The sequence below is a fragment of the Chelon labrosus genome (genome assembly GCF_963514085.1).
Source record: "Chelon labrosus genome assembly, chromosome: 5".
Taxonomy (NCBI): Eukaryota; Metazoa; Chordata; class Actinopteri; order Mugiliformes; family Mugilidae; genus Chelon; species Chelon labrosus.
In genome coordinates, this window is record NC_140341.1 from 17823498 (window position 1) to 17848743 (window position 25246).

At 40.2% G+C, this 25246-nt stretch overlaps 4 protein-coding genes across 4 annotated transcripts; 2 read left to right on the top strand and 2 right to left on the bottom strand.

Moving 5' to 3' along the window:
• Positions 1–410: 410 nt before the first annotated feature.
• On the top strand, positions 411–9941 carry abcb11a (ATP-binding cassette, sub-family B (MDR/TAP), member 11a; the record flags this gene model as incomplete). The annotated part of the gene is made up of 24 exons (XM_084544529.1): positions 411–682; positions 760–844; positions 964–1097; positions 1191–1362; positions 1492–1616; positions 1695–1869; positions 3241–3354; positions 3459–3569; positions 3652–3777; positions 3870–4073; positions 4178–4348; positions 4440–4629; positions 5936–6023; positions 6124–6214; positions 6306–6482; positions 6591–6695; positions 6796–6957; positions 7062–7265; positions 7356–7597; positions 7701–7857; positions 7951–8148; positions 8254–8460; positions 9478–9624; positions 9721–9941. Coding segments are annotated over 24 exons (3858 nt in total), but the record flags the coding sequence as incomplete, so codon positions are not given.
• A 1946-nt stretch (positions 9942–11887) lies between these two features.
• Positions 11888–13295, bottom strand: LOC311487870 (glucose-6-phosphatase 2-like; the record flags this gene model as incomplete). The annotated part of the gene is made up of 5 exons (XM_084544269.1): positions 11888–12399; positions 12495–12616; positions 12699–12797; positions 12881–12994; positions 13078–13295. The coding sequence occupies 5 exons, from the start codon at positions 13293–13295 to the stop codon at positions 11888–11890; spliced, it is 1065 nt and encodes a 354-aa protein (XP_084400395.1).
• An 828-nt stretch (positions 13296–14123) lies between these two features.
• Positions 14124–17803, top strand: spc25 (SPC25 component of NDC80 kinetochore complex). The gene is made up of 7 exons (XM_084545374.1): positions 14124–14366; positions 15242–15409; positions 15973–16038; positions 16221–16367; positions 16472–16597; positions 16768–16866; positions 17669–17803. Exons 1-7 carry the CDS (start codon positions 14267–14269, stop codon positions 17791–17793), a joined length of 831 nt encoding a protein of 276 aa, XP_084401500.1. The 5' UTR covers positions 14124–14266; the 3' UTR covers positions 17794–17803.
• A 604-nt stretch (positions 17804–18407) lies between these two features.
• nostrin (nitric oxide synthase trafficking) lies at positions 18408–24712 on the bottom strand (the record flags this gene model as incomplete). The annotated part of the gene is made up of 16 exons (XM_084545373.1): positions 24611–24712; positions 24332–24417; positions 24149–24232; positions 23879–23941; positions 23695–23776; positions 23536–23598; positions 22095–22193; positions 21861–21986; positions 21067–21165; positions 20852–20977; positions 20281–20389; positions 20095–20183; positions 19861–19986; positions 18808–19057; positions 18619–18711; positions 18408–18544 (listed from the first exon to the last, which is right to left on the bottom strand). The coding sequence occupies exons 1-16, from the start codon at positions 24704–24706 to the stop codon at positions 18408–18410; spliced, it is 1728 nt and encodes a 575-aa protein (XP_084401499.1). The 5' UTR covers positions 24707–24712.
• Positions 24713–25246: the final 534 nt, after the last annotated feature.

Genomic DNA, 25246 nt, shown 5'->3' on the forward strand with positions numbered 1-25246 from the left:
CATGAGCTGCTCTCAATGAAAAAAGAGACAAAATAATATAAATAAAGAGTTTTATTAATAAAAAAAAAAGGATAGCAACAAACTCTAAACACAGTTTTCCTGTTTTCTTTTTTGCCAGCAGATGATCAGAATGGGTAAGTTTGCACTCTGAAGCTCCTTATCCATAACATCAAATTATATTTGCAGGTTTTGTGTTTTTTAAGTACTAAATAATGTAATTTACAGAGAGGAGAAGGAAAAAGGAAAGGCAGTGAGTGTCGGATACTTTCAACTGGTAAATACCCTTTGCTAATTCATTCATTCCTTCCATTTCCACATCATCATTGTACAGGAGACTATACTTTTTCTGTCTTTCATTTGATCTGATCATTAAATGTCCAAAAACAAATTAGAAATGTTGAACAAATTCTAAAGTAATCCACAAATCTCTTTTTTTTCAGTATCGATTCGCTATCTGGCAAGACATTGTGATGATGACGGCCGGTGGTTTGTGTGCCATGATACACGGCGCTGCTGCACCTCTCATGATTTTGGTGTTTGGCACGATGACGGACACATTTGTGGCTTACGAGCTCCAGGTGCAAGAACTGAACGACCCAAACAAGACGTGCGACAACAACATAATCTACTGGACTAATGGCTCCGTGTTTGAAATAACTGAAAACAGCACGGCCATCTGTGGGTGAGTCCGTAGTTTACTCTTTATTCTTGTTTCAACACGTTTTTGTCATTGTAACTTGTTTTATATTCTCTTGACAGGATTGACATTGAGGCAGAATTGACCCAGTTTGCATATTACTATGTTGCAATTGGATTCACAGTTCTGGTTGTTGGTTATTTTCAGGTATTTCTATTTCCAAATTCAGCTTCAACTTAAACCCCTCTTGAGTTGTGGTTCATATTATGGCTCATAACAAAGTAGCAGGATATCTTCTCAAATAATAATTTCGTACCAAAATGTAGATCTTCCTCTGGGTGTCAGCGGCTGCAAGACAAACTCTGAAAATCCGAAAGACTTATTTCAGAAAAATAATGCAAATGGAGATTGGATGGTTTGACTGCAACTCTGTGGGTGAATTAAATGCGAGGATGTCTGAGTAAGTAGAAGCTGTCTGTCTCCAGATCAAACTGTTACCAGCAAACATTTTACACAGCCCGTTTTACACCTCATGCACTCTGTTCCTTTTCAGTGATATCAACAAGATTAACAACGCCATTGCAGATCAGGTCTCAGTATTTATTCAGAGGATCTCTACGTTCATGATTGGCTTCATGGTTGGGTTCTTCAGTGGGTGGAAGTTGACTTTGGTGGTCATGTCAGTGAGCCCTCTGCTTGGTTTAGCTGCTGGACTGATGGCAAGGGTAAGAGTTCACAAAAACGGACTAGTTTCTGCCGGATAAGTAGATAGCTACTGTTTGTGATGTCTTATTTACAGTAGATAAAACGTGTGATATGTTACTTAATGTTTCCGCGTGTCTTTGTTTCTGAAGGTTATTGCAGGCCTGACAGGACAAGAGCTCAAATCCTATGCAAACGCAGGAACAGTGGCTGATGAGGTCTTAACGTCCATCAGAACAGTAGCCGCATTTGGTGGGGAGGAAAGGGAAGCCGAAAGGTATTTTGTAATACTTTGCAAACGAGTATGCACACACGCTGTCATTTGAGTTGACATTTCAGTGTGACTTTTGGACAGGTATGACAGAAACCTTGAGGAAGCCGAGAAATGGGGAGTGAAAAGGGGCACAATCGGCGGCGGGTTTCAAGGATTCTTGTGGTGCATCATTTTCCTCTGTTACGCTTTGGCCTTTTATTACGGGTCGATACTGGTCCTCAACACCCAGGAGCTGTCTCCTGGAGGTCTTATTCAGGTGTGTAAAATAAAAATACTTACAGTGCCACTTGAAAGTATTTTTGCATATCAGCAGATTTTTAAACAAGTCCTTAAAGTAGACAAAGAGAACCCAATCAAACAAATGAAACAAAAATAGTGTACTGGTGAATTCAGGAAAACGAGCGAATGTTCCATATCTTTGAGGTGCAAAAGTAAGAGCACCGGTAGGATTACAAGTTATTTGCAAGGCCAAATAAGAGTCCATCTGTTCAAAAGGGTTTCCAATCTAATTAGACTCAGATTTGTCACAGTCTGATCACAGTCTCATAACACATGTTTGTGGAAGTGTATGACTGTACGGAGCTTTCTGTGGATTTCAGAAAAAGACTTTTTGTTGCTCGTCCAAGTGAAAAAGGTTGCAAAACCATCTGTAGAGAGTCTGGAATCAACAAAACCACAAAAAGATTGGAACAAATGGAGATGATTTAAAGCGTCTGCTGCCTTCCACAGGAGTGGTCGACCAACAAAGATCACTCTGAAAACAAGATGCATAATAGGGAGAGAGGTTGCAAGTAACTTCTAAGCAGCTAAAAGCCTCTCTTACATTGGTTAATGTTGATTTTAATCAATCCACCATCAGGAGAACACTGAACATCCACGGTGAGCGTTAAAAGGTGGCAAGGACAAAGCCACTGCTCTCCAAAAAAGAACTTAACATCATGTGAACAAGCCAGAAGGCTATTGGGAATATGTTCTGTGGATGGATGAAACCAAAAACCAATGAATTCTGAATTATACCAACAAATTTTAAAAGTAAATGTCATGACATCTGTCTGTAAGCTGAATCTTAAGAGAAACTGGGCCCAAGCACACGAGTCGTTCCACAAAAGCGTGGTTAAAGAAGAACAAAATAGATGTTTTGGAACGGCCAAGTCAAAGCTCTGACCTTAATCCAATGGAAATGTTGTGGAAGGACCTGAAGCAAGCAGTTCATGCGAGGAAACACACCAACATCTCAGAACTGAAACAGTTCTGTACTCAGGAATGGACTGAAATTCTTCCCAGCCGCTGTAGACGATTGATCAGAATTGATCTGAAACGTTTAGTTGTTGCACAAGTTGCACAAGGGGGTCATCACCGGTACTGAAAACAGGGGTTCACATACTTTAGCAACTCACAGACATTTACAAATTATTAATTTTCTGGAATAAAACAATTTCACAAATGTAATATTTCTGTTCGTTCCTTTGATTGGGCTCTCTTTGTTTACTTTTGAGTCTTGTTATGAGCCATTTTTATCCAGGGACACAAATACTTTTAAACGGCACTGTAAATTGATACTCAACGCATAATTGTTTGAAAGATTATGATTGTCACCTCACCCTGTGGTTGATACGTTTGCTTTTAGGTTTTCTTTGGGGTACTTCTTGGAGCTCTAAACCTTGGTCAAGCCTCTTCATGCCTGGAGTCCTTTGCTTCTGGCCGTGCAGCGGCAATGGCTATCTTTGAAACAATTGACCGGGTAAAGTCTGGATTCACTTAATTAGAGAGGGGATTCAAACTGGATTTAAAAAAAATAAAAATAAATCCATTTTATAACCAAGGTCTTTGTTATTGTCTTCACAGGAACCAGAAATTAATTGTTTCTCAGAAGAAGGCCACAAATTAGACAACGTAAAAGGTGATATTGAGTTCCATAATGTTACTTTCAACTACCCATCCCGGACTGAAATCAAGGTAGCTCTTTTCACCTGGCATTTGGTTTTTCTGTTTTTCAATTTTTAAAATCTAACTCACAAACAGCCACCTACTTCTTCAGACTTTAGATAATGTGAACATGAAGATCAAATCCGGGGAAACCACCGCTTTTGTTGGGCCGAGTGGATCTGGAAAGAGCACCACAATCCAGCTCATTCAAAGGTTTTATGACCCACAGGAAGGAATGGTAACAGTCTTTACTACTTCATCGACAGCACAGGGCACCTGCAGTGAAAGGTTTGAAGACTTTATTGTAATGTCTTTTGATTAAACTCACAGGTGTCTTTGGATGGTCATGACATCCGCACTTTAAACCTCCAGTGGCTCCGCTCTCTCATTGGTATTGTGGAGCAGGAGCCAGTGCTGTTTGCCACAACCATCGCAGAGAACATCCGGTATGGTCGACCCGGAGTAACCATGCCGGAAATTATCCAGGCAACAAAAGAGGCTAATGCTTATAATTTTATCATGACTCTACCACAGGTACATATAATCACACATATGTTTGTGCTGTAACATGCTTTTGAAAGGAATGAACAAAAAAAACTAACAAATATACTGCATATACATTTCCACTTAATCACCAGAAATTTGACACTATGGTGGGCGATAGTGGAAGCCACATGAGTGGAGGACAGAAACAGAGGATTGCTATTGCACGAGCTCTCATTCGAAACCCAAAGATCCTGTTGCTGGATATGGCCACGTCTGCTTTGGACAATGAGAGTGAGGCTGTGGTCCATGAAGCACTTGATAATGTGAGCCACTCTGTTGTTGCACTTTACACGCTACATGTAATACAATGCACTTCTTGACTTCTTTAACACGCTGCTTTCTGCATTTCTGCAGGTACGCACCGGCAGGACAACAATTTCCATAGCCCACCGTCTGTCCGCCATTAAGACTGTCGATATCATCATTGGATTTGAACATGGACAAGCTGTGGAAAGAGGAACACACAGTGAGCTGCTAAAAAAGAAAGGCGTCTACTTCACTCTGGTTACTCTGCAGAGGCATGCCCCATCCAACACACCTACTGGTAGGATTTATGTGGATTTGCACCACAAATAAGGAATAAAGACATTATTACTTGAACTGTCTGTGATATAGTTTTAACCTTTTGGGTCTGTAACAATGATACTTGCACTGGGGTGTGGCTCGCAAATAATGTATCACTGTTACTGATTGATGAAAAAGTTCACTCAGAGACCAGCAAAACTTGCAAAGCACTTGCTGAACAATTCAAATGTAAGCTGAGTGTGTTTTCTCTGGATGATCTAAAGTGAATTTTGATATTTTTTGTTAAAGGGAAACCACAGTTTTTTACAACCTGGACCTTATTTCTGGCATAAAATACGATCGTTTACTCACCTATATAACGTTGGTGTTATTTGGAGTCGTTCGGGAGATATTTAGATCCGCATATATCCATATAGTGGGAGTGACTGGGGCACCGAAACGCAGCCTCTAAATAACACATTATCTGCCGCGAAACTCGTTCATTTCACCAATATTGTTATGATACGCTAGTGCTATTCCTCGTTGAGTCCGGAGTTACCTGTTATCATCATCTGGGGTCTGTAGATTGACCTATTAACTTCTGACCTGGATGATGTCAACTCTGAGCACCGTGCGCACCTGTGACGGTTGGCTTGTGTACCTGTAATTTATATGAATAGTAATTAATCTACAGACCTCGGATGATGATAACAGGTAATTCCAGACTCAACGGGGAATAGCACTAGCGTATGATAACAAAATATTGGTGAAATGAGTGAGTTTAGTGGCAGATAATGCGTTATTTAGAGGCTGTGTTTCGGTGCCCCAGTCACTCCCACTATATGGATATACGCGGATCTAAATATCTCCCGAACGACTCCAGATGACACAAAAGTTATATGGGTGAGTAAACGATCATATTTTATGCCAGAAATAAGGTCCAGGTTGTAAAAAACGGTAGTTCCCCTTTAAGTGTTCTTAGCATGCAGTGATCAATTTGAACACATTTTGCCATGATAGATGGAATTGGCATGGTGCTGAAATTTGCTTGTGCGGTTTTTATTAGTCAGGATAACCGATCAGACACTAGCTGAATGAACCGGTGTCACCTACTTCTGTCAAGCACAGTAAGAGATGGGAGTGTTTGTGCACCTGTAAGCAATGCTGTACAGCCTCAAACATGTGACAAATCCCAATCAAATGAGATTTTGGTCGGTTTACTGACTGGTAGAAAGAGCACTCAGGACAATGCCACAAAATGTGTTTAAGAGGACCTTTCCTTTGCTTAGTAAAGGACAATGATAGATTTGACACTTGTATTAAAGCAATATTTTCTTTTCCTCCAGATATGATCAGTGAAGCTCTTGAAGACTTTGACCGAAAAGTTAGGAGTTATAGCCGAGGAAGTCACGGAAGTGGCAAATTGAGCAGAAGGTGCGGTAAATCCTGCAAAGAGATTGTACAGATTAAATGTAAAAACAGATAATTATATCATGAATGACATCATTTTATATTCTCAATATGACACCTGCAGGAATTCTCTTCGGCTTCGGTCTCAGAGCGAGTTGTCAGCTGATGTTGTGCTGGACGGAGTATCGAGCGGCATCCACATAAAAGCAAATAATGTACTTGGGATCTCTTTCATGCTGTGCAACTGTAATTACTAGCTATCCTGTGGCAATGAATATCTCTAACATGTATCAACTCTCTTTACAGACACATTTTGAGGTTGAAGAAGATGATGCAGGAAGGAATGAAAACGTTGCTCCATTTTTACATGTCCTGAAGTACAACAAGCCAGAGTGGCCATACTTGCTGCTGGGCTCACTGGCAGCTGTTATCAATGGCCTGGTCACCCCTATGTATACTCTCCTGATAAGCGAGATTATTGGGGTAAGAGCTGCTTTCACGATTACTTGGCGCTCTGTTTTAAAAGCTGAATTCATTTATTTGGGGATAAACAATTTCCGTGCTTCTTTTTTTTTTTTTTTTTTTTTACAGGCTTTTTCCATTCCTGACGTGGATGAGCAGTGGCAGCAGATTAAGATGATATGTCTTCTGTTTTGCGTCTTGGGCGTCATTAGTCTCTTTTCACAGTTTTTGCAGGTTTGTGTCAGAGCCGTTTGGATCTTATGTACAACTTGACGCAGAATAGAGCCGAAGAGCTCTGATTCACATGTAGACTGAGCCAGTTATTATATTGCAGGGATATGCTTTTGCTAAGTCTGGAGAGCTGCTTACCCGCCGGCTAAGGAAAGTGGGCTTCCAGGCCATGTTGAAACAAGAGATTGGCTGGTTTGATGACCCTAGAAACAGTCCTGGCACTCTGACCACCAGACTGGCCACAGACGCATCCATGATCCGGGACGTGAGTTGCAATTTACTGGCTGTATACATATTCCACATATGAGCATAGTTTTGGCATGGTAATTAAAATTTTGTATGTCGCTGTAATATATTTTTTTTTTGCAGGCAACAGGTCCTCAGATTGGCACTATTGTTAACTCACTGACCAACATAGCAGCCTCTTTCATCATTGCCTTCGTATTCAGTTGGAAGTTAACATTGGTAATTATGTGCTTCATGCCATTCCTTGGGATGTCTGGGCTGTTCCAAACCAAAATGCTGACAGGTTTTGCAAATCAAGATAAAAAGGCCATGGAAGAAGCAGGTCAGGTAAGTGCATCTTCCATCGTAATATGATGCTAGAACACACAACAGTAACAGCAAAGGGGACTAGTATTAGAGGTGATCTCTCTCACACAGGTATCGTGTGAGGCTCTTGCCAACATCAGGACGATTGCAGGCTTGGCCAAAGAGAGCTTATTTGTGGAATCCTATGAGCAGAAACTCCAGCAGCCATATGAATCAGCCAAGAAGAAAGCCAAAATCTATGGGATATGTTTTGGTTTTTCCCAGTGTGTCCTCTTCATGACATATGCTGCCTCGTATAGATTTGGAGGCTACCTAATCAGCTCTCAGGGGATACATTACATGATGGTTATTAGGTTGGTAAATCTATTTATGACTCTATTTTGAATGTTTTGGTGTGATTACCAAACATGGATGCCGTGCTCATACTCTGTTTTTTTTTTTTTTTTTGTCCCCCAGAGTGATCATGGCTATGGTTATCAGTGGGCAGGCCCTGGGTCGGGCTTCATCCTACACTCCAGATTACGTCAAAGCCAAAATGGCTGCTGCTCAATTTTTTGAACTGCTGGACAGAGTGCCTAAAATCAGCCTAAGCCACGCAGTTGGTGAGAAGTGGGTGAGTTGAATGGCTGCACATTAAATCTGTCAGAATCATGGATGATATGATAACATTTTGTCAACGTTCACAAGCCTTGTCATCCACTTTTAGGAGAAATTCAAAGGGAAAATAGAGTTCCTTAATTGCAAGTTTACCTATCCGACACGGCCAGATACCCAAGTGCTGAATGGTCTGGCTGTTTCTGTGAAGCCTGGTCAGACACTGGCATTTGTTGGCAGCAGCGGCTGTGGGAAAAGCACCAGTGTTCAACTGCTGGAAAGGTTTTATGACCCTGATGAGGGACAAGTGGTGTGTGTTGACTTTTTTCGATGTTAATTTCATTCGTCGGTTTTTAATTAGTTCTCTATATTCCAAAGCCATGCACTCTGTAACTGTGTAATCTTATATTTTCAGATGATTGACGGCCACCCATCTATTTCAGTCAATGTGCCCTTCCTGAGATCTCAGATTGGCATAGTGTCCCAGGAGCCGATACTGTTTGATTGCAGCATAGCTGAGAACATACAGTACGGAGATAACACACGCATAGTCAGCATGGAAGAGGTTGTCGAGGCGGCTAAGAAAGCCCATCTTCATGACTTTGTGATGGCGCTTCCAGAGGTGAGCGCAAACACTAATTTACACAAAACACGTAAATCCTTGTTAGTCTAAAGTTAATTTGTTTGCTAGACAAACACAACCTGTTAGCTTACCTGCACACACCTGAAGCCCCCCACAAACGTGATTGTTCAGTACTACTTTGACCACATGCGGAAACCAGAACGCTACCGTTACCAAGCTTTAGGCTTTGCTCGAAGCTAATTTTTAATTAATGTGGATACTATACAAATAAGACTAAGAAAAAAAAAAGCTCAACTCACGTTATTAGGTTAAAAAAATGGATTGGAAATTGGAGATTTAAAACTGCATTCGGTAAAAAAAAATAAAATAAGAATAAATAGGACAAATACATTTTATTTTTTTAATGAAACACAAGTCGCCCTACTGGCGCATGTCTGGTTGCAAATTCAGACATTCCCAGTTAGTTTAACCACCCAATCCCAGCAAGGGAAGTCCACTTTAAATGATACAGGCCACCTTAAATGAATACTACAACTAATTAATTTACTTACAGAATAGGTATTAGTTAGTTATTAGTCATTTCAGAAGAAAACTAGAGCTTAAAGTGTTCTCATAAGATGCTTAGAAAATGTGTTGGAAAAAAAAAATCTGTGTACGGGCCTTGATCACACAATCTTGGACAGCCGTCTCAGTTTTCCCAACTGTCAAGGTGACAGCCGAACAGTGGATGATACAAACATCCAAGGAATACTCTATGACGACCTTATTTTTATTATCTGCTGTGACTGAGAGCTCCATAACAGTTACTACACGGTTAAATTAAACCCAGGATGCCTGAAACTAGAGACTTTATCAGATGTAAACTGACTTATAAATCATAAATAATGAAATATAGCATGTCAGGCATTGCTACTGGAACCCAAGAGGTTAATATTGTAAACATCTCCTTGTGCAGTACAGTGGTAGAGGTTTTAATAAGCTATTTAAAGATCCCAGCTGCTAAACTTGTGACCTTTGGCTTTCCCCACTTCTCTTATGACTTTTACAAACTGGTAGAAATACGAGACTCAAGTTGGTGCCCAGGGCTCTCAGCTGTCCAGAGGAGAGAAACAGCGCATTGCTATTGCCCGGGCCATTGTCAGGAACCCCAAGATTCTGCTGTTAGATGAGGCCACGTCTGCCCTGGACACAGAGAGTGAAAAGGTATGACTCATGTTCAAACACAAAAAGTCAGGTATTTTTTTCACATACGGGCAATCTTTTCATGTCGTGTTGTTTTCATGCTCCTTTTTCCTGCAGATTGTCCAGTCCGCTCTGGATGAGGCGCGAAAAGGGCGGACCTGCATCGTCATCGCTCACCGGCTGTCGACCATCCAGAATGCTGATATCATAGCAGTGATGTTTAACGGAGCTATCATAGAACAAGGCACACATGACAGTCTCATGGACAAGAAGGGCGCCTACTATAAACTGGTCACAACAGGGGCTCCTATCAGCTAGACTGCCTGTGTTAGCACAGTATTACGTATTTGAATGAATGTACCATCATCTCGTGATATCACTGGGAAAGCCTGTAAAGAATCAGTTTTAATAACGAAATGGTTTTCTATTGAATATATAAAACTATGTGTATTTATTTGTCTGCAAGTACAGTAGCTCTTGTAAATGGTGTGACCATGCTTGTACTGTTGGACTGTAACTAACTAGTAATTTTATTCAAAAATATCATCTATAATAATACTGTGTTGCTTAAAAAAAGGTAACCCTTACATCTGGCATAAACACTGACAAATAATGTCAGGAAATAATTTATGAAAGCCTGTAGATATAATTTAACAAAAGGAGTTTTTTTCTAATTGTCTTAACCTTATGAGCTAAAAACCAACACATATAATCTGACAATATACAGGACACCTCATTAGTCCACAAATCAACATCATGATTTTCTTGAACAAATGATTGACCGTGTGTACCGTTGGCTGCAGCCTGAATTTGCAAGGTGAACGGCGAGTGGGCACTGCTGTTGTATGTGTCATAAATTGTAAATGGAGGATTTGACTGTGTCTTTGTTATCCACTTTTAATAAAGGCAAGCATTCGTGATAAACAGTGAGCTGACTTTTCCCTTGGAAGTACTTGGTACAATGGGTGGCCTACATCAGCTCTGTCCTACATCTGGAATTAATGGACACCCTTCAGCCAATCAGAATCTTTTATTCACCCAGGCCATGGCAGCACTGGGCACCTAGCAGCCAGCCAAAAGACATGACCACGATTTATCTTGTACATTGTGTATACAGTACACATTTGAAACACAATTCCTTTCAGATAAAAAAAACCTAAAACAATGAACATTTCTTACACAACCTTATTAGTTTTATAGATATTTAACTATGCTACAGCTGATACGGGCTGCTCAGTGGTTGTCTCTGTAGTTTCCCCCTCCATTCCAAGTAATAATAAATTACCCAGACACTCAGTTGTTTCCTCAACCTTGGTTCAGCGAGAAGCATGTGCACTTAGCACAGTTACATCATTCAGCGCCAGGCCCCAGGTGCCAGTGGATGCTAAGCAACTGGAGACGGTGGGAAAAGACTGCTGGGGAATTTAACTAATCTGGTTGCATCAGAGACTTTGTTCTCCCTCATTACATTTGGGTTGATTAATATCTGAATTTACCTGAAGAAACTAAGAGACCTGTGAGAGATTATGTAATGCACACAGGGCAGCATGTACTCACATCTGCGGTTGCACCACTGACTCAGTAAAAAGCTAGAAATTATAGAAAAGTGAATGTATGATGTCCGGTATTGGCCCTATTTAACTAATGATATTGTTGGTTTTACATTGTAGCTTTTGCTGAATGTTAAAAAAAAAAGAATTTGGAGTTTTATTTTTGTTAGCCTGATAAATTACAGTCAGTGCAGAAAATACTGATGTGAAAACAGGCCGATGAAGAAGAATAGAGTTGGTCTGGTCTTGGTTTGGGCATTGTCAGCTGTAAAGAACTCATTCATTTAAATCACTTTAGCATTCATGATTTCGACAATGATCTGGCTTCAAAAACCTCTTACACTCTGCAGCTTGTGTTTGGCCATTAAACTCTTCAGCAAGACACTGAACCCTAAATTGCTCCCAGTATGAATTTTTGTTGGAATAGTAGAAACAACTTAGGACGAAAGTTATGAATGCACTGCTGTATAAGTTTCCAAAGAACAATTTTAATGAGAAAACTATTGACACAGTCACATATACAAATATACACCGAGAAACAACAAAATCTCACACATCAGACTTAATGTTCAAACAAAACAAAATAAAACCATATTTACACTTTAAACCCAACAATGTTTCACCATATGTTGCCGTTTCAGTGCCTATGAGACAATGTGCAATAAGTCTGACAACATTACATTCACACATTTGATGTCCTTTATTCGAAAGGTGTTGGAAACAGTCTTCCAGATCTAATCCAGCTTCCTCTCCTCGTCTCTCATCAGCAAATGGACGCAGTAAGGAATGACAGCAACCACACCAAGAGGTATTGAAGCACTTTTACAAAACGACAGCATGTAGAACAGAACCTCACTGTCTGTGGGCATTTTAATGAAGTCGTACAGTTGCAGAAATGTGAGAGTTGCGGTCACGCACGTGAGTTTAAATACGCTTTTGGAGCCGTTCTTCCCTTTACAGCTCTGAACGAACATCTCAGAGTTCACAGCCAGGCCCAGACCGAACAGGGCTCCCAGGTTTCTCACCAGACCAGCAAAAGGTGTGGTGTCGAGATGGATCCATTCGGGGCTAGCACACCACTCCTTGGCTTTAGTGACTGACCACAGAGGATCACAGTCCATCAGTATGAGGAGGAAATAAAAGCAGACAGGAAAAGAGAAAAGAAAAATGTTGGTCTGCAGGTACACTTTCAAGCTTGCATTGTAGACAGAGGGGATGTGATCAAACGCCTCAGCAACTAGCACACCTATACATTGTAGAAAAACAGGGTATTGAAGTTAACACGAAACACAACAGCATGTAAAATATATATTGGATTTGTGACACCAGAGTGGAACACACCAGCAAAAAGACCAAGGATAACTTGATGTGGGAAATGTGTGGCAATAAAAACCCTGGAGACGCAAACGCTTATCTGAATGACCCAAAAAGCCACCCACAAACAAAACCTCAGGAGACGAAACCTGCAGGAATACAAATATTTAGATTAGTAACGAGAAAACCGCTTGCCATGTTGCCGAGGCACGTCATACTTTAACTCTTCACCTTTGAACGTTTGAGACGCTGGAGGGCTTGGTAAAGTTCAGAGCAGAAGTGATCATCACATACCACACACACGATGAGCCCATGGCGTGACCGGATGGACTACCTGCACATAGAACCATCAAAGACTCTGCTAGCGCTACATACATTACTTTTAATGGCATCAGCTTAAGTTGCACACATACTAACCTGGCCCTGTTTCACATGTTATGGGAAACTGGTCCAAATGTGGTGCTGAATCGTTGTGGTAGAAGTGAGTTTCTTGCACCCACCAGTAGGGTCGCTGCCCAAACAGAATCCTGTAAAAGAAGATCTGATTAAAGTTTATTGAGATCTATTGAGACTCACACACACAAAAAAGGTATTTTCCGAGTTGACTTACCATTTGAAAATAAGATTGAACCAGTCTCCAATAACAGCCGCCCATATCATCTTGGTGCCAACATTATGGCTGAGATGGAACCAGAGAGGAAAATAAACAGAGAAAATATTACGTGGGTCACCCACAGCTGACATGAAGTTAAGGAAGTCATGGTATCCCCTGTAGTTGTTCTGTAGGTGCTGTATGGTCAGCACGCCAAAGCTATAGACAAAATCCATCAGATCCCCTTTGTGTGTCCACAACTGCAACTGCTTCTTAAGGAACCATCAAAGCACCATGAAGCCCATCCTTACCTCAGACCACTTTATATCTCAGTCTGGCATCATAAATCATTCAACGAAGCCATGGAAACAACTTCAAAATCTTCTGTTTGAACCCATAAGGAATAAAATAATGTGTTCCCGAGCAAATGAGAGCTCAGCAGTTTGAGAGATGTTACAGAAACTGTTTACACCCTGACTGTGTAGCCATTAGATGTTTCACAGAACATTGCTTTTACAATCGTTAAATATTAGCCATTGTACACACGAAAAGGGACCGTGCCCTGCGTAACCTCCTGGGTTCTTTCAGCCTCATTAATATACTCATTCTCTGTGAACATAGCAACAAAATGGTCTTCTCACAATGCTGTGAATGAAAAACACAGCCCATCTGGCATCCACCGCTGAGTTTACTGAGTTCATCTAACAACATCAGATTTTATTTCCATGTTACAACTACTGTGATTTTCTAATCTGAGAGCTTGCATATACAGTGTTGTCAATAATATAATTTTTCTGCACAGTGTTTGGACGGGATGCTGCTGAGCAATGCAGTAGCTTGGATCCATTTGAACTTCCTCTAAGTGACCACAAGGTGGGATAAAGTGTCAACAAAAAACTAAATACTGTGAGGAACTCATATTTCTCCTGCCTGCTCTTTAATATTTAGAGGGAAATCAGAAACTAGATAGATTTTTAAGAGATTTTTTAAAAATATTTAAATTACATCGCCTCTGAAATGTAAAAATAAAAAGTATTTAGATGATTTGAACGCGGAAGAAATATGAGTGGACTCATTCAATTGAGTTCTACAAGTGGTCAGTAGGGGGCAGTAACACACCTTTGCTGTGTCTAGTCTGCCGCACATTTCATGAGAAATAGAAGAAAAACCATATTACGTCATTTCCGGTGTTTAGTGCCCGCCTCCCATGCACAGACCGCGGATTTTTGAAAATAACGACCAGTTCAGCAACAAGACGTACGTCAAAAAGAGTTGTCCAGTAGCCGCATTTTATTTTTCTCCAACATGTGAGTATTGCATGCAGATTAAAACGAATTTGTTAAACTAACGCTACTTTGTAAATAACACGTTTGATTTAATTTGCTCCGTAAGCAACGTGAACTCTGGGCAAGTTTACTAACGGCTAATAATTCTCGGCTAACGTTAGCGTAAACATGCTAACGTTAGCGTAAACATGCTAACGTTGCCAGTTTGGCTTAAGAAATTAAATAGTGTTGTCGTTAATGTATTGACGATTACGTGGTCAGTACCTTTTACTAGTATTGCACAGAGACCGGCAGTATAACACTCCGTCACGTGCATTTACGTTGACTATACCGGGATAAACTTAACTCATGTACACATCTGCTTTATTCGTTTTTGCATTAATTATAATAGTAATAATAATACATGTTATATTAAACATGCTAGAACTTGTTTCATGAGTCCAACAGCCAGACTGGATGTGTTGACACCTCTCATATTTATACAAGCTATTATCTTAATGGATAATGGGGCTGCAAAATACAGAACAATCACTGTTTAAAGTCCATTTTACAACACTGTGTCTGGTATTTCAGGACACATTACACAGTGTTCATCAGCAGAAGCTCAATTTCCCTTTGTCGGGAGGACATCTGAGTTTTTGGACTTTCTGCCCTCTTGACTGCAACTGAATCACCCACTTGGTTTTACCCACAGCTGAAATAACTGTCTTTTTGTTTCTGATTTCTCAACTCCTGCCAAAGGAAATTTTGACATTAGGATCAAACAAATAACAACGTCACAATAATGATATTAACAGCAAAAATCCACGGTCATAACCTACCTAGGAATTAAAAATACATGTGAGAATAATGTTGTTTTTAATCCACAGTGTGCTGTCTATTTGTTTTTATCACAGATTCACATTTGAACATCATGACGTCCATTACTGACCCAAACTTGAGTGACAGGTTCGCCAGTGCAATGGAGGAGATCCACAACAAACAGCTTAAAACGTATGAGGAAATCATCGACATCACTTCTGAACTGTCCCAGTCACACAAACACTTTGTGAAGTCAGCACTTGGTAAGGATTTAACGAACTGAGATTTTTATGCTCATGGCGTCTTTAAGTAATGGTCCGCTTCAGAGCAATTTTTAAAACTCTTAACCTGGTCTACTTAGTTACATAAAGGAGGGTAGACAGTCACTGTAACAACAGGAGTAACACCACAGTGTGATTAAATGTAGGCTGAATTAAGATTACTACAGTATTCATGACAACATTTTAGTCTTACACTTCCATTATCAGTAGTTTCTTGCTTTCTTGTCTTTTACTTACAGTAAACATAAGTAGTCACAGTTGAGTAGTTGTGTTTTTAGAGTATTTCATAACACCAAAACAAAGATGAAGACTAGCTTTCATTCCTATATTGTTGTTTTAGTTAACTCTGCAGTCGTTGTTAAAGGACCTATGAATAGGAGTTCATATAATCCATTAGCAGAAATGGAATATGGTATTCATGATTATGTATTCATTAGTGTATGATCACCCATGACTACAACATCACCGGCAGATCCTACTTCATCCTACACATTGCACCTAAATGCTAGATTGAAGTGCTCATTTATTGATGATGTTTTTTTCAGATACATGTTTAAAGAAATGCAAGGATGATGAGATGCTGTTTGAGACAATACAGGCGTTCAGAAGAGGTGAGTTTCTGCGGAAAGCCACACAGCATTGCATCTCTATCTTGCCATGCCACTGACTTGTACTTGTACGCGGTATTTGTCTTCCTTTCTGTATTACAGTTCCAGGACTGTTGGGACTCAAGCTTAAATTTTGTTATGTTGGGATGTACTGTATTTGGACTGATGCACTGTTTCTCCCCCAGACCTGGAACAAAAAAATGTGTCACTGAAGGGGAAACGGCATGCCTTATCAGAAACGATGTCTGAGATTCAAGAGAAGGAAATACAGAAAGAAGACCTCATGCAGAAGATTGAGAAACTTAAAGACGAACAAACCAAAAGAAAAGAGTGTAAGATGATGCTTAAAAATAGAGTTAAGTTAATTTGGAGCTGTGGCATACGTTTGTTTTAGTATTTGATCCCTCCACCTCTTTTTTTTCTTTCTTCCTTTCAGTAATTGAATCTCAAAATAAAGCAAACAAAGGCAGACTAAGGAATCTCCAGAAAGCCAGACATGTCTTTCAGGATCATTTGGGGTTGGAAATACGGACAATTCGGGGTGAATCACAATTAGTTAAAGGTATGCAAACACATTCGCAATACAAGTTTTTATACACTAATGCATTAAGCGTATTCAGTAAATTCACAGTATGTAAGGACTGCTTTCTGTAACAGGACCCCGGTTTTGTCTTCAACTGAAATAAATCTGACTTTAGGATTAACTGAATGTGTTTGTTGTCCGTTTTAAAGGTGAAAAGTTGCAGTTTGTTTTCCGAAACATCAACCCTTCTGATGAGGACAGCGCCTACGTTATCACGATGGGGATTACAGAAAGTGGATCATACCAGAGTAAGTTACACACATACTTTATGTCACAATGTTCATGAAAATCTGTTTGATAAAATTACCAAACTGACTCAGTAATATCAGTCCAGGTGTTTTTATTATAATTACAAATGCTACTGGAAGAGCAACCCTAACCCTAACCCTAAATTATTGCCTGTCCAACCAGCACCAGATGTTTAATAGACCAGACATTACTTCTGAAAATGGGATGGACAAATAAAATGAGACCTTTAACCATATATTTTGTTGCGCATTCCTTTTAATCAGTCACTGAGATACTTTTCAAATTGCAGTTTGTTTACAGTTTTTAGTTATTTTCGTAAATTCATTGATGTTCAATTGGATTAAGATCAGAGATCATAACAGGCCACGTCACAGTCGTCATCATCATTATGTCATTTGTTTTTGGTATATTTTGGTTCGCTGTCCTGTTGAGGAGCCATGACCTGTCACTGAGTCAGAGCTCTGGGCAGCATGTTTGGCTGCTGTGTGCCTTGCTAATCTTCTGATTTCACTGTGCCCTGCACGGATTCAAAGCCCCACTGCCAGAAGCAGCAAAAGTAATTAAGCACTGAGTGCCTAGGTTTAATAAATCTATCCTCAAACTACGTTCAAAGAAGCAGCTGGATACCAAGAATCTGGATTATTTAGCTAACAGGCTGCTTTTGAAGAACAGGAGGCAGATATTTATTTAATTTTTTAATGGTATTTGTTGCTTATAGTAAAAATATTAAACATTTTTTTTCAACAGGGATTGTAAATAGGCTCCATAATATTAACCTAAGTCGTGAATTTCTCTTTACAGTTGTGTCAAGTGACCCGGTGCTTGAGAGTCTGCCAGTCTTGGAAAGGCGTCTTCAGGAGACCAATAATTTAGCAGCATTCCTGGCAAATGTCAGGAATGAGTTCATCTGTTTGACACGCTGTTGAATGAAAGAAAGACAAAAGAAAACCTGCAGCAAGTTTTCGCTGCAGTGTGGACTAATGAAAGCAAGGAGGATTACACAGAATGTCACCAGAGAGGGATTAACAGGTCTGTGAATAAAACATCAACTGGCGTTTGGATTTGAAATAATTATTAAAAGGCACTTCTGTAGTCAAGAGTTAACAACTGTCCTGTCTTATTAGTGAGACACTGGACATGCTACTGTATTACTGGAGACTACACAATTGGCTTCGAACTGAAAAAAATAATCAATCACATTTTGATGTAAACGCTTTTAATTTATTTTATCATTGCTCATTTTACCCAGGGTAGGGACATCACAGAAGTGTAATAAATGTGTTCATTAAATGCTCACAGTTTGAGTGTACACAACGTAGAATAAATAATGGAAAAAATAACATTAAACAGAAAAGTTCTTATAATACATGAAACTTACAAAATAACCAGAGTGGGTCATGGAAGACTCGTTCTGAACGCTTTTGTCTATTAACCATTTTAAGCCATGAATGAAACTGCTCAGTACATACACATTTAATTTTTGGCCTTTTAGAATTTCAGTATCTCTTGTGTATCTTTTGCTGTTCATTACTCTGCTCAGTCAGGCATCAGATGTTTCAATACTGTTTAACATGGGTAACTCTTCAACGTAGGTTGATGGGAAGTGGCCCATCTGCCCGTTAACAATGCCAAACCACCAGCCATTTTCTTCCTTGGAGTAAATGTCTAGAAGATCTCCTAGGGAAGGAACCATCACCAGTTATCAATCTTTACCTTTGTTGAAGATAATTTGCATCCGAGTCGCTACTTACCTTCTTTCAAAGCCAGTTCATCCTCCTGCGTAGGTGTGAAATTGTACAGAGCTTTGCATTTCCCTATACTGCTCAACTCTGCTGTTGTTTGATCTGCTGAATATTTTTCATTGCTTTAATTTCATGATGCATTTACGGATGTTGTAATTAGAAATAAATGTTTGTGTTTATGCTCTTGTAGTGGATTACCTTGCCCTTTGTCTTTGTCTGTGGGAGGCAGGCCTCCGTTAGCCGTGCTGTCACACTCTACGGCACCGGTTTGCTCCGGTGCACTTGTGAAAGTGGCCTGGTCGTTCGGTGACGGCTCGGCTGACCCTTGTGTCACAAACTGAGGTGGTCCTTTGTAAATGATGGAAGCTCTCAGCGACTGTCGGGACCTCACTGACGTCTTCCTGAGTTTCACTGGACGAGTCAGCTGAACGACGCTATGTTCACAATCCTGCAACGACAAAAAAAAAAAAAAGCTTTGGTCTGTGTTATTGGTTTAGGAGGAAGATAAACATAAAAACAGAAGTACAAATCTACATGGGAATTAATCTTCACTTTATTTACTGATGTAAAAAACTACCAGCTATGATGTGAAGACACGTCACATCAACCCAAGGCAGTGATTGATGCTAAATACACTGACTGAGCATGCTTTAAAACCTCTTAGCAACTTGGCAGGAAGGGATAAATGGTTTAAAAGCAGCAGCCGCAGACACTGGATCAGATCTGCAAGAGGATCCCAGGGTCTTTTTGACCTATGTATTTATAATAGTCTAGTGTGAAACGACATCCAGTTTAGAATCTGATGCATTCGAGGCTGCAATCAAGATGTTGGGGTACAACATGCAAAGAAACTGGGAAGCACTGTCCTATAATATCAGCCGTGTTTAAAAATCACAACTCATGTGGGGACCTCGCTTAATTCAGCAATTAATTATACAGTAACTGAATGAAAATGGGTTTTAGTGAGCGAGTACTTTTTCCGACAACCCTTTTATTCGAGTGAAAATCACAAATGCTGTCCTTAAATACTTGTCACTCATCATAGATGCAGTGATTCTGCTTGAAATGCTTTGCTAAAATATGTGTTTGCACTGTGACAAGAGCCTAATACTTATTTTCTCCACCACGACTGTTTCCATTCATTTGTGCATCCATAACGGTTACGCCGCGGCCACAAACCCTCCACACTTACTAAAATGCTGTCACATAAAATAGCAACAGTCGACCCTGGAGCTGATGCATCAGTCTTACCTTATCTTTCCATTTCAAAATGCTGTCACCGAATCTGTTAAAGGACTTCGGCTTCCCTTCCAGTTCTGACAGTGATACAGAGAGCTTGTGGTGAGTGGCCTCGAGAAGATCCAGTTTGAGAGAAATCTAGAGGCGACAAACCACGTTAGTGAACACTTGAGAAACCCTCCGTCGTGAACAGCCAACATCCATCAGCACACGCCACCTTCCGTCCACTCTACACACACCGTTTACCTCGTCAAGCTGCTGTTCGGTCTCCTCGAGGTTCTTCTGATTCGAAAAAGATGGATTTTCGGCGTACGTTTTCATCAGTTTTTCAATTCCTGCAGGGAGACTTGGAAATGAGAAAGGCCCCGGTGCAGACTGAGCAAAACTATTGCTATTGTGAATTCTTTTAAAAAGACATTTAACTGAACTCGCCTTCGCAGTCTTTCTTTGTTTTGGCTATACTGTCCTCCAGACGCTGGAGTTTGAGCTTGATGGCCTCTCTTCTTCTGTCTTTGCCCATCAGTGATTTGCTGTCCTCCTCCTGAACGCAGATAATAGTAATAATCAAATCACAACAGCATCTGTCATAATCTCGGTTTACAATAGTGTTGATGATGGACATTGTGTGTTATAAGCAACCACATTTGAAGTAAGTACTTCCTGGGAATGTTCCATACATTTTCTTATAGCTAATAGACTATGTATGCCTATTCAATGTGTAAGTCCCATTGTTATTACAGTTGTGTTGTCAAGGAGCAGCACCTGATTGCCTCTTCTACTAATTTAAAATGTTCAAGATGCTATAACGACATATAAAGAAATAGTAAAGGGTTTATTTCAGGCCCGGGTTACAAAATAATTACATCTTTGTGTCTGCTGCGTACACACTGACTCTCATCACACACATGCCCCCTTCAGAGGTGACGTGGGTTCTTCTTTGAATGGGTGAGTCACTGAATGAGTCTGTGGCTTACAAAACAAACAAAAAAAACCGCACACTTACAAAATAATCAGCCATCAAAAACTCTGCTTTGTTGTCCTCAGCCGTGACGCTGTTTTCCTCTATCATGGTTCGTATGTCTTTGTCCATGTCCACCCTTTGAATTGCTTGTTCTATCTGTCTTTGGCCCTGGAAGAAGCAGAAAGAAGGTAATCACACGCTTTTAAACGACTCACTGTGTGTTTGTGAGGCGCAGGGCGGAGGTCAGGGTGTCTTACATGTGTGACGGTCTGCCCAAAGCCGGACATATGGAGGTTGTATTTGTTCATAATGTTGTACAGAACTTCAATTCGCTGTTTCTCCAGCTCTTGTATGATCTGAAAGAGCAGAATGTGATTATGCTTTCTTCAGCTCCAACTCCTGGACATACCTGGAGTCCTGGAGCATCTAACACACACACACACACACACACACATTTTGTGTTTATCACACCTGCTAAAGAGCATGGTGACATGTATACACAACATTTTACACTGTTCAGTGTGTTAAGTGTTTGAAAAGGAAATGATCAAATGCCATTTTCATGATCAAATTGTATTTTAAATTGCAGTTTAATTTTAATATTCAAATTAATTAATATTAATGTATCTTCATTTACATTGGTACTCAAATAACCACCTTACATGTGTGGGAAATGATAATAGTGGAATTTTCTGTTCAAGTTTACACTATCAAATATTATACTTCTAATATTGTCCCTTGTAGACTTCCTTACTTGGGTTCAGACCAGGAGCCTTATGACCTGCTGATGTGTCCTTCTCCACTGTATAAATGCATGATGTCTCAGATAATACGACACGAAATAAGCAAACACGTTGTTGACTGTGAATTCGGAGCTCAAAATACAGCATAGCAAACTGATCTATAGGGTTTTATATAACCAACAGCCCACTAGTTCAACAAATGAGAGCGCTGTTGAGAAGGACACTGAGCCCTTCTCACCCACAAAAATCCACTCTTGACAAGAGGAACTGCACAAACAAATTGACAAGTAGGAAGACATTAGTCCCACCTGGTAGCAGTTTTTCAGCGTATTTTCCCACTTGAGTCTTATCTGATGACCCTCCATGTTGATAATAAAGTACTCCTCATCCACCCGCGTCTGCATCTCTGCTGACTTAGTCAGCCTGTTGAGCATCTGCAATCAAGAACAAGACATAAATGCTGACAGCTTTTCAGGAAATATTCTGTCCCAGATCAGGAAAAAGTATCCAGGGATGAAAAGAAGAATTTAGTCATAAAGTACCTTTTGTTTTTCTTTCTCAGTGCTGATGTGTTTGTTGTTTTCAACAAAGTTGAACAGAGCCTCGTGCTCTCTTGTTAGTCCAACTAATTTCTTTTTGATCTGTTCAAGAAAGGGAACACAAGGTATCACATGAACATATTATTAGCACGACAACATTAGGTCAGAAAACAACCATTGCTTTCTGTTGACTACTGCTGCTGTTCACCTTGCCCTCTAAGAAGTCTTTATCTGGTGGTGTGCTTGTGAAGAAACTGACATAATTGAGGAATTTTAATGTTTTTTTGGGGGGGTGGGGGCTTTTATTTTACAGTGGAGAGACAGGAAATGGGGTGAGAGGAGGGACAGCATGGAGCAAAGGACGCAGGCAGGACTTGACCCTGCACCACTGTGACGAGGACTGTAGCCACGATTCATGGGGTGCCTCGTGAGTTAGGGAAACCCCATTATTGAGGTATTGTACACACAGAGATAACACAATATCTACTGTAGAAAGTCATATACAAGAAACACCGATGGAAAGTAACTTTACTCAAGTACAGTTTAATTCGTACCCTACTTGATTTACTGCTGACTTTCTACTCCACTACATTAATCTGACAGCTTTTAACTTTTAACTTTAACTTTTGACATCAAAATCCGACACAGCAAGTAATATTGTATATGTATGTTAAGGTTCAAAACAAGCCGAGTCCAGTTGCCCTTGTTTCAGCTAGTTCTTTGGGTAATATTATATAGCACCACGCTGGTAAAGATTAAACCAGTGGTTTCCAAACTATGTGGCTTCTGTCATCTTATAAAAAGCAGTGAGCCGTCGCGGTCACATTTCAAATGAGTTGTTAGCAGCTCCACCAAATACTTCTCATGATCACATATCTTGCCAAAAACTCCAAGTTGAAGTATTAAAGCAAACGTTTCTGTAAGCTTTCATAATGTACGGTGCTTTGTGGCTACAACTAAAAGTCATTTTATGTACGACACTAGTGCTTTATAAGGTCAAACCTCACACTGACTCATAGTGAATGAGTCTTGCAGGAAAAGCCTATAAAGTCATGTGACAAGGAGAAAAGCATTGTGTGCTTTTATTCTCTGAAATGAGGAAGGAGTTTGGTTGTAACAGTCATAATATCTTAGTAAGTACAGCAGACTTTATAATGTGCCATCAAAAATGAATGAAGTGTCATAGTCCCTCTGTGTTGTGATCCTACTTTTAATGGCTTGTAACTGTTTTAATGCATTATTAAAGCGCATATCAACCCTACTAATGCATTATGTATGCGCCATAATGCATTGTGCAGGTATATAAGTATTAACTATTAATGTTACTATTTGTAATTCACTTGTTTACAGCTGCAAACGTTTTATAGATTTAGGATTCAGCAGATCCACCTCAGCTGATTCTTATAAAACATTGTTCTTTTCTTTTATGACTAAGATACTTTACCTTGAGTTGCTCGCTCCAGTTAGCAGTAACAAGTTTTCCAGTTCTTTCAATGACACTGTCAAACTAAGGAAACACAGAAACAGTTAGAGACGCATTATAACGTGGCTGAAAGCTAGAGCAGAGATGCATCAATGCAGAGAGAAAGAATAAGCTACACACAGGCCTCTTCCTTTTACTATGCTCGTCCAAGACTTGTCGTATTTCCGGAATTGCTTCTTGCTGAAAGGCATTTCCCAGAGACCTGAAATGAGGACATCACACCATGTTTAACACCGACTCTCCCTAACATTTGCTTAATCTGTAGATAGCCACGGTCGTGAGGTGAACTCGGGTTGAAAGCTACCTGTGGGCGTCTGCTCTTGAGTACATCTCATCTGACACATGACACCAGGCGCTGTAGGTGGAACTGAGCGGGGAGCCAGCATGAAAAGGTTAGAGCTGTGGGCTAATTAGCCCGACACCTGTCTGTGTTTAGATCACATCTAACTTGCTGTGTGCATGTTATTTTGAATGGTACCATCATTTCTGTACACCACGTGGCAGTTAGTCCCCAGGAAGAGGTCACACTCAACGTAAAACAGACAAAAGTTAACAATTCAACAGTGCTCCTTACTTGTTAGACATTCCCTTGGAGGCTCTGATGAGTTTGCCGGCAAGTTTTTGTAGGCCTTTAGCGTATGTGAGTTCCAGCTCAGCCCTAAAACAGGAAAATGTTGCAGCAGAGGATGGCAGCTGAGTCACAAACAGCTCCTGTCTTCATTCTGATGTCTTTTTTTAAATGTAAAACTGAACCTACCTTTGCTGAAAGACTGCCATGAGTTCTTTGCAGAAGTACTCCCCATTTTTTGAATAGCGTTTGACGTTCTGATAGAGTTGGTTGTACTGAAAGACAGTCAAGAATATATTTCATGAGACTGCGCCGTGGGGCAATAGGTGCCTGAAACAACTGAGTTCAAACCAGAACGCAGGCAGCTGTGATAGTTTTTTGCGATGTGTCTAAAAATAAAATGCACGCTCCAGTCTGGAGTGTATTTTGGAATAAACACTGCCCGCATTTTTAAAAAGGAGTACTCACAGAGCAGGTGCTGATAGGGTCCTTCATCTTAAGACTGTGGCTGTTTGTTGACTTTGGACCTGGAACTTTGACCACTCTCCTCCCAAAGTCACTCATGCGGAAATCACCTGAGCCTTCGCCCTCGCCTGTGTGCCGTACAAAGGAAAATTCCAGTGAGAGGAGGGGGGAAAAAAATGTAAACTTAAGCTGGAAATCAATCTGACACAGGTATAAAACAAGGGTTATAGAGTTATAAAGTTATAAACACACACATTTACAGTAAGATGCCTACTCAGGCAAATTGCCGGCCAAAAAAAGGTGTATGACGAATTTAGAATTGCTTCATGTCATGTTCAAACAAACTGAGCCACACTTGCTAATGAGTTACCCTTTTCGACGTGAGTTTAAAGTCAGGCTAGAAAACCTGTAACTGATTCTATAATGGTTAGGAAATAATGTATTAATGCTTTACAGACATTTGCATTTTTAGAACTACCTTTGGGTTGCCAGGTTGTGTCTGTTTGGTAAATATCATGCCGGTTGGTAATCTGGGGCATCAAACAACCTGCATTGGATCTTTCCGTCAATTTGGAGCAGTGGAAATAAGTACATAATAACGAACATCAAGTGTAAAGCACAGATTTTCAACAACTTTGC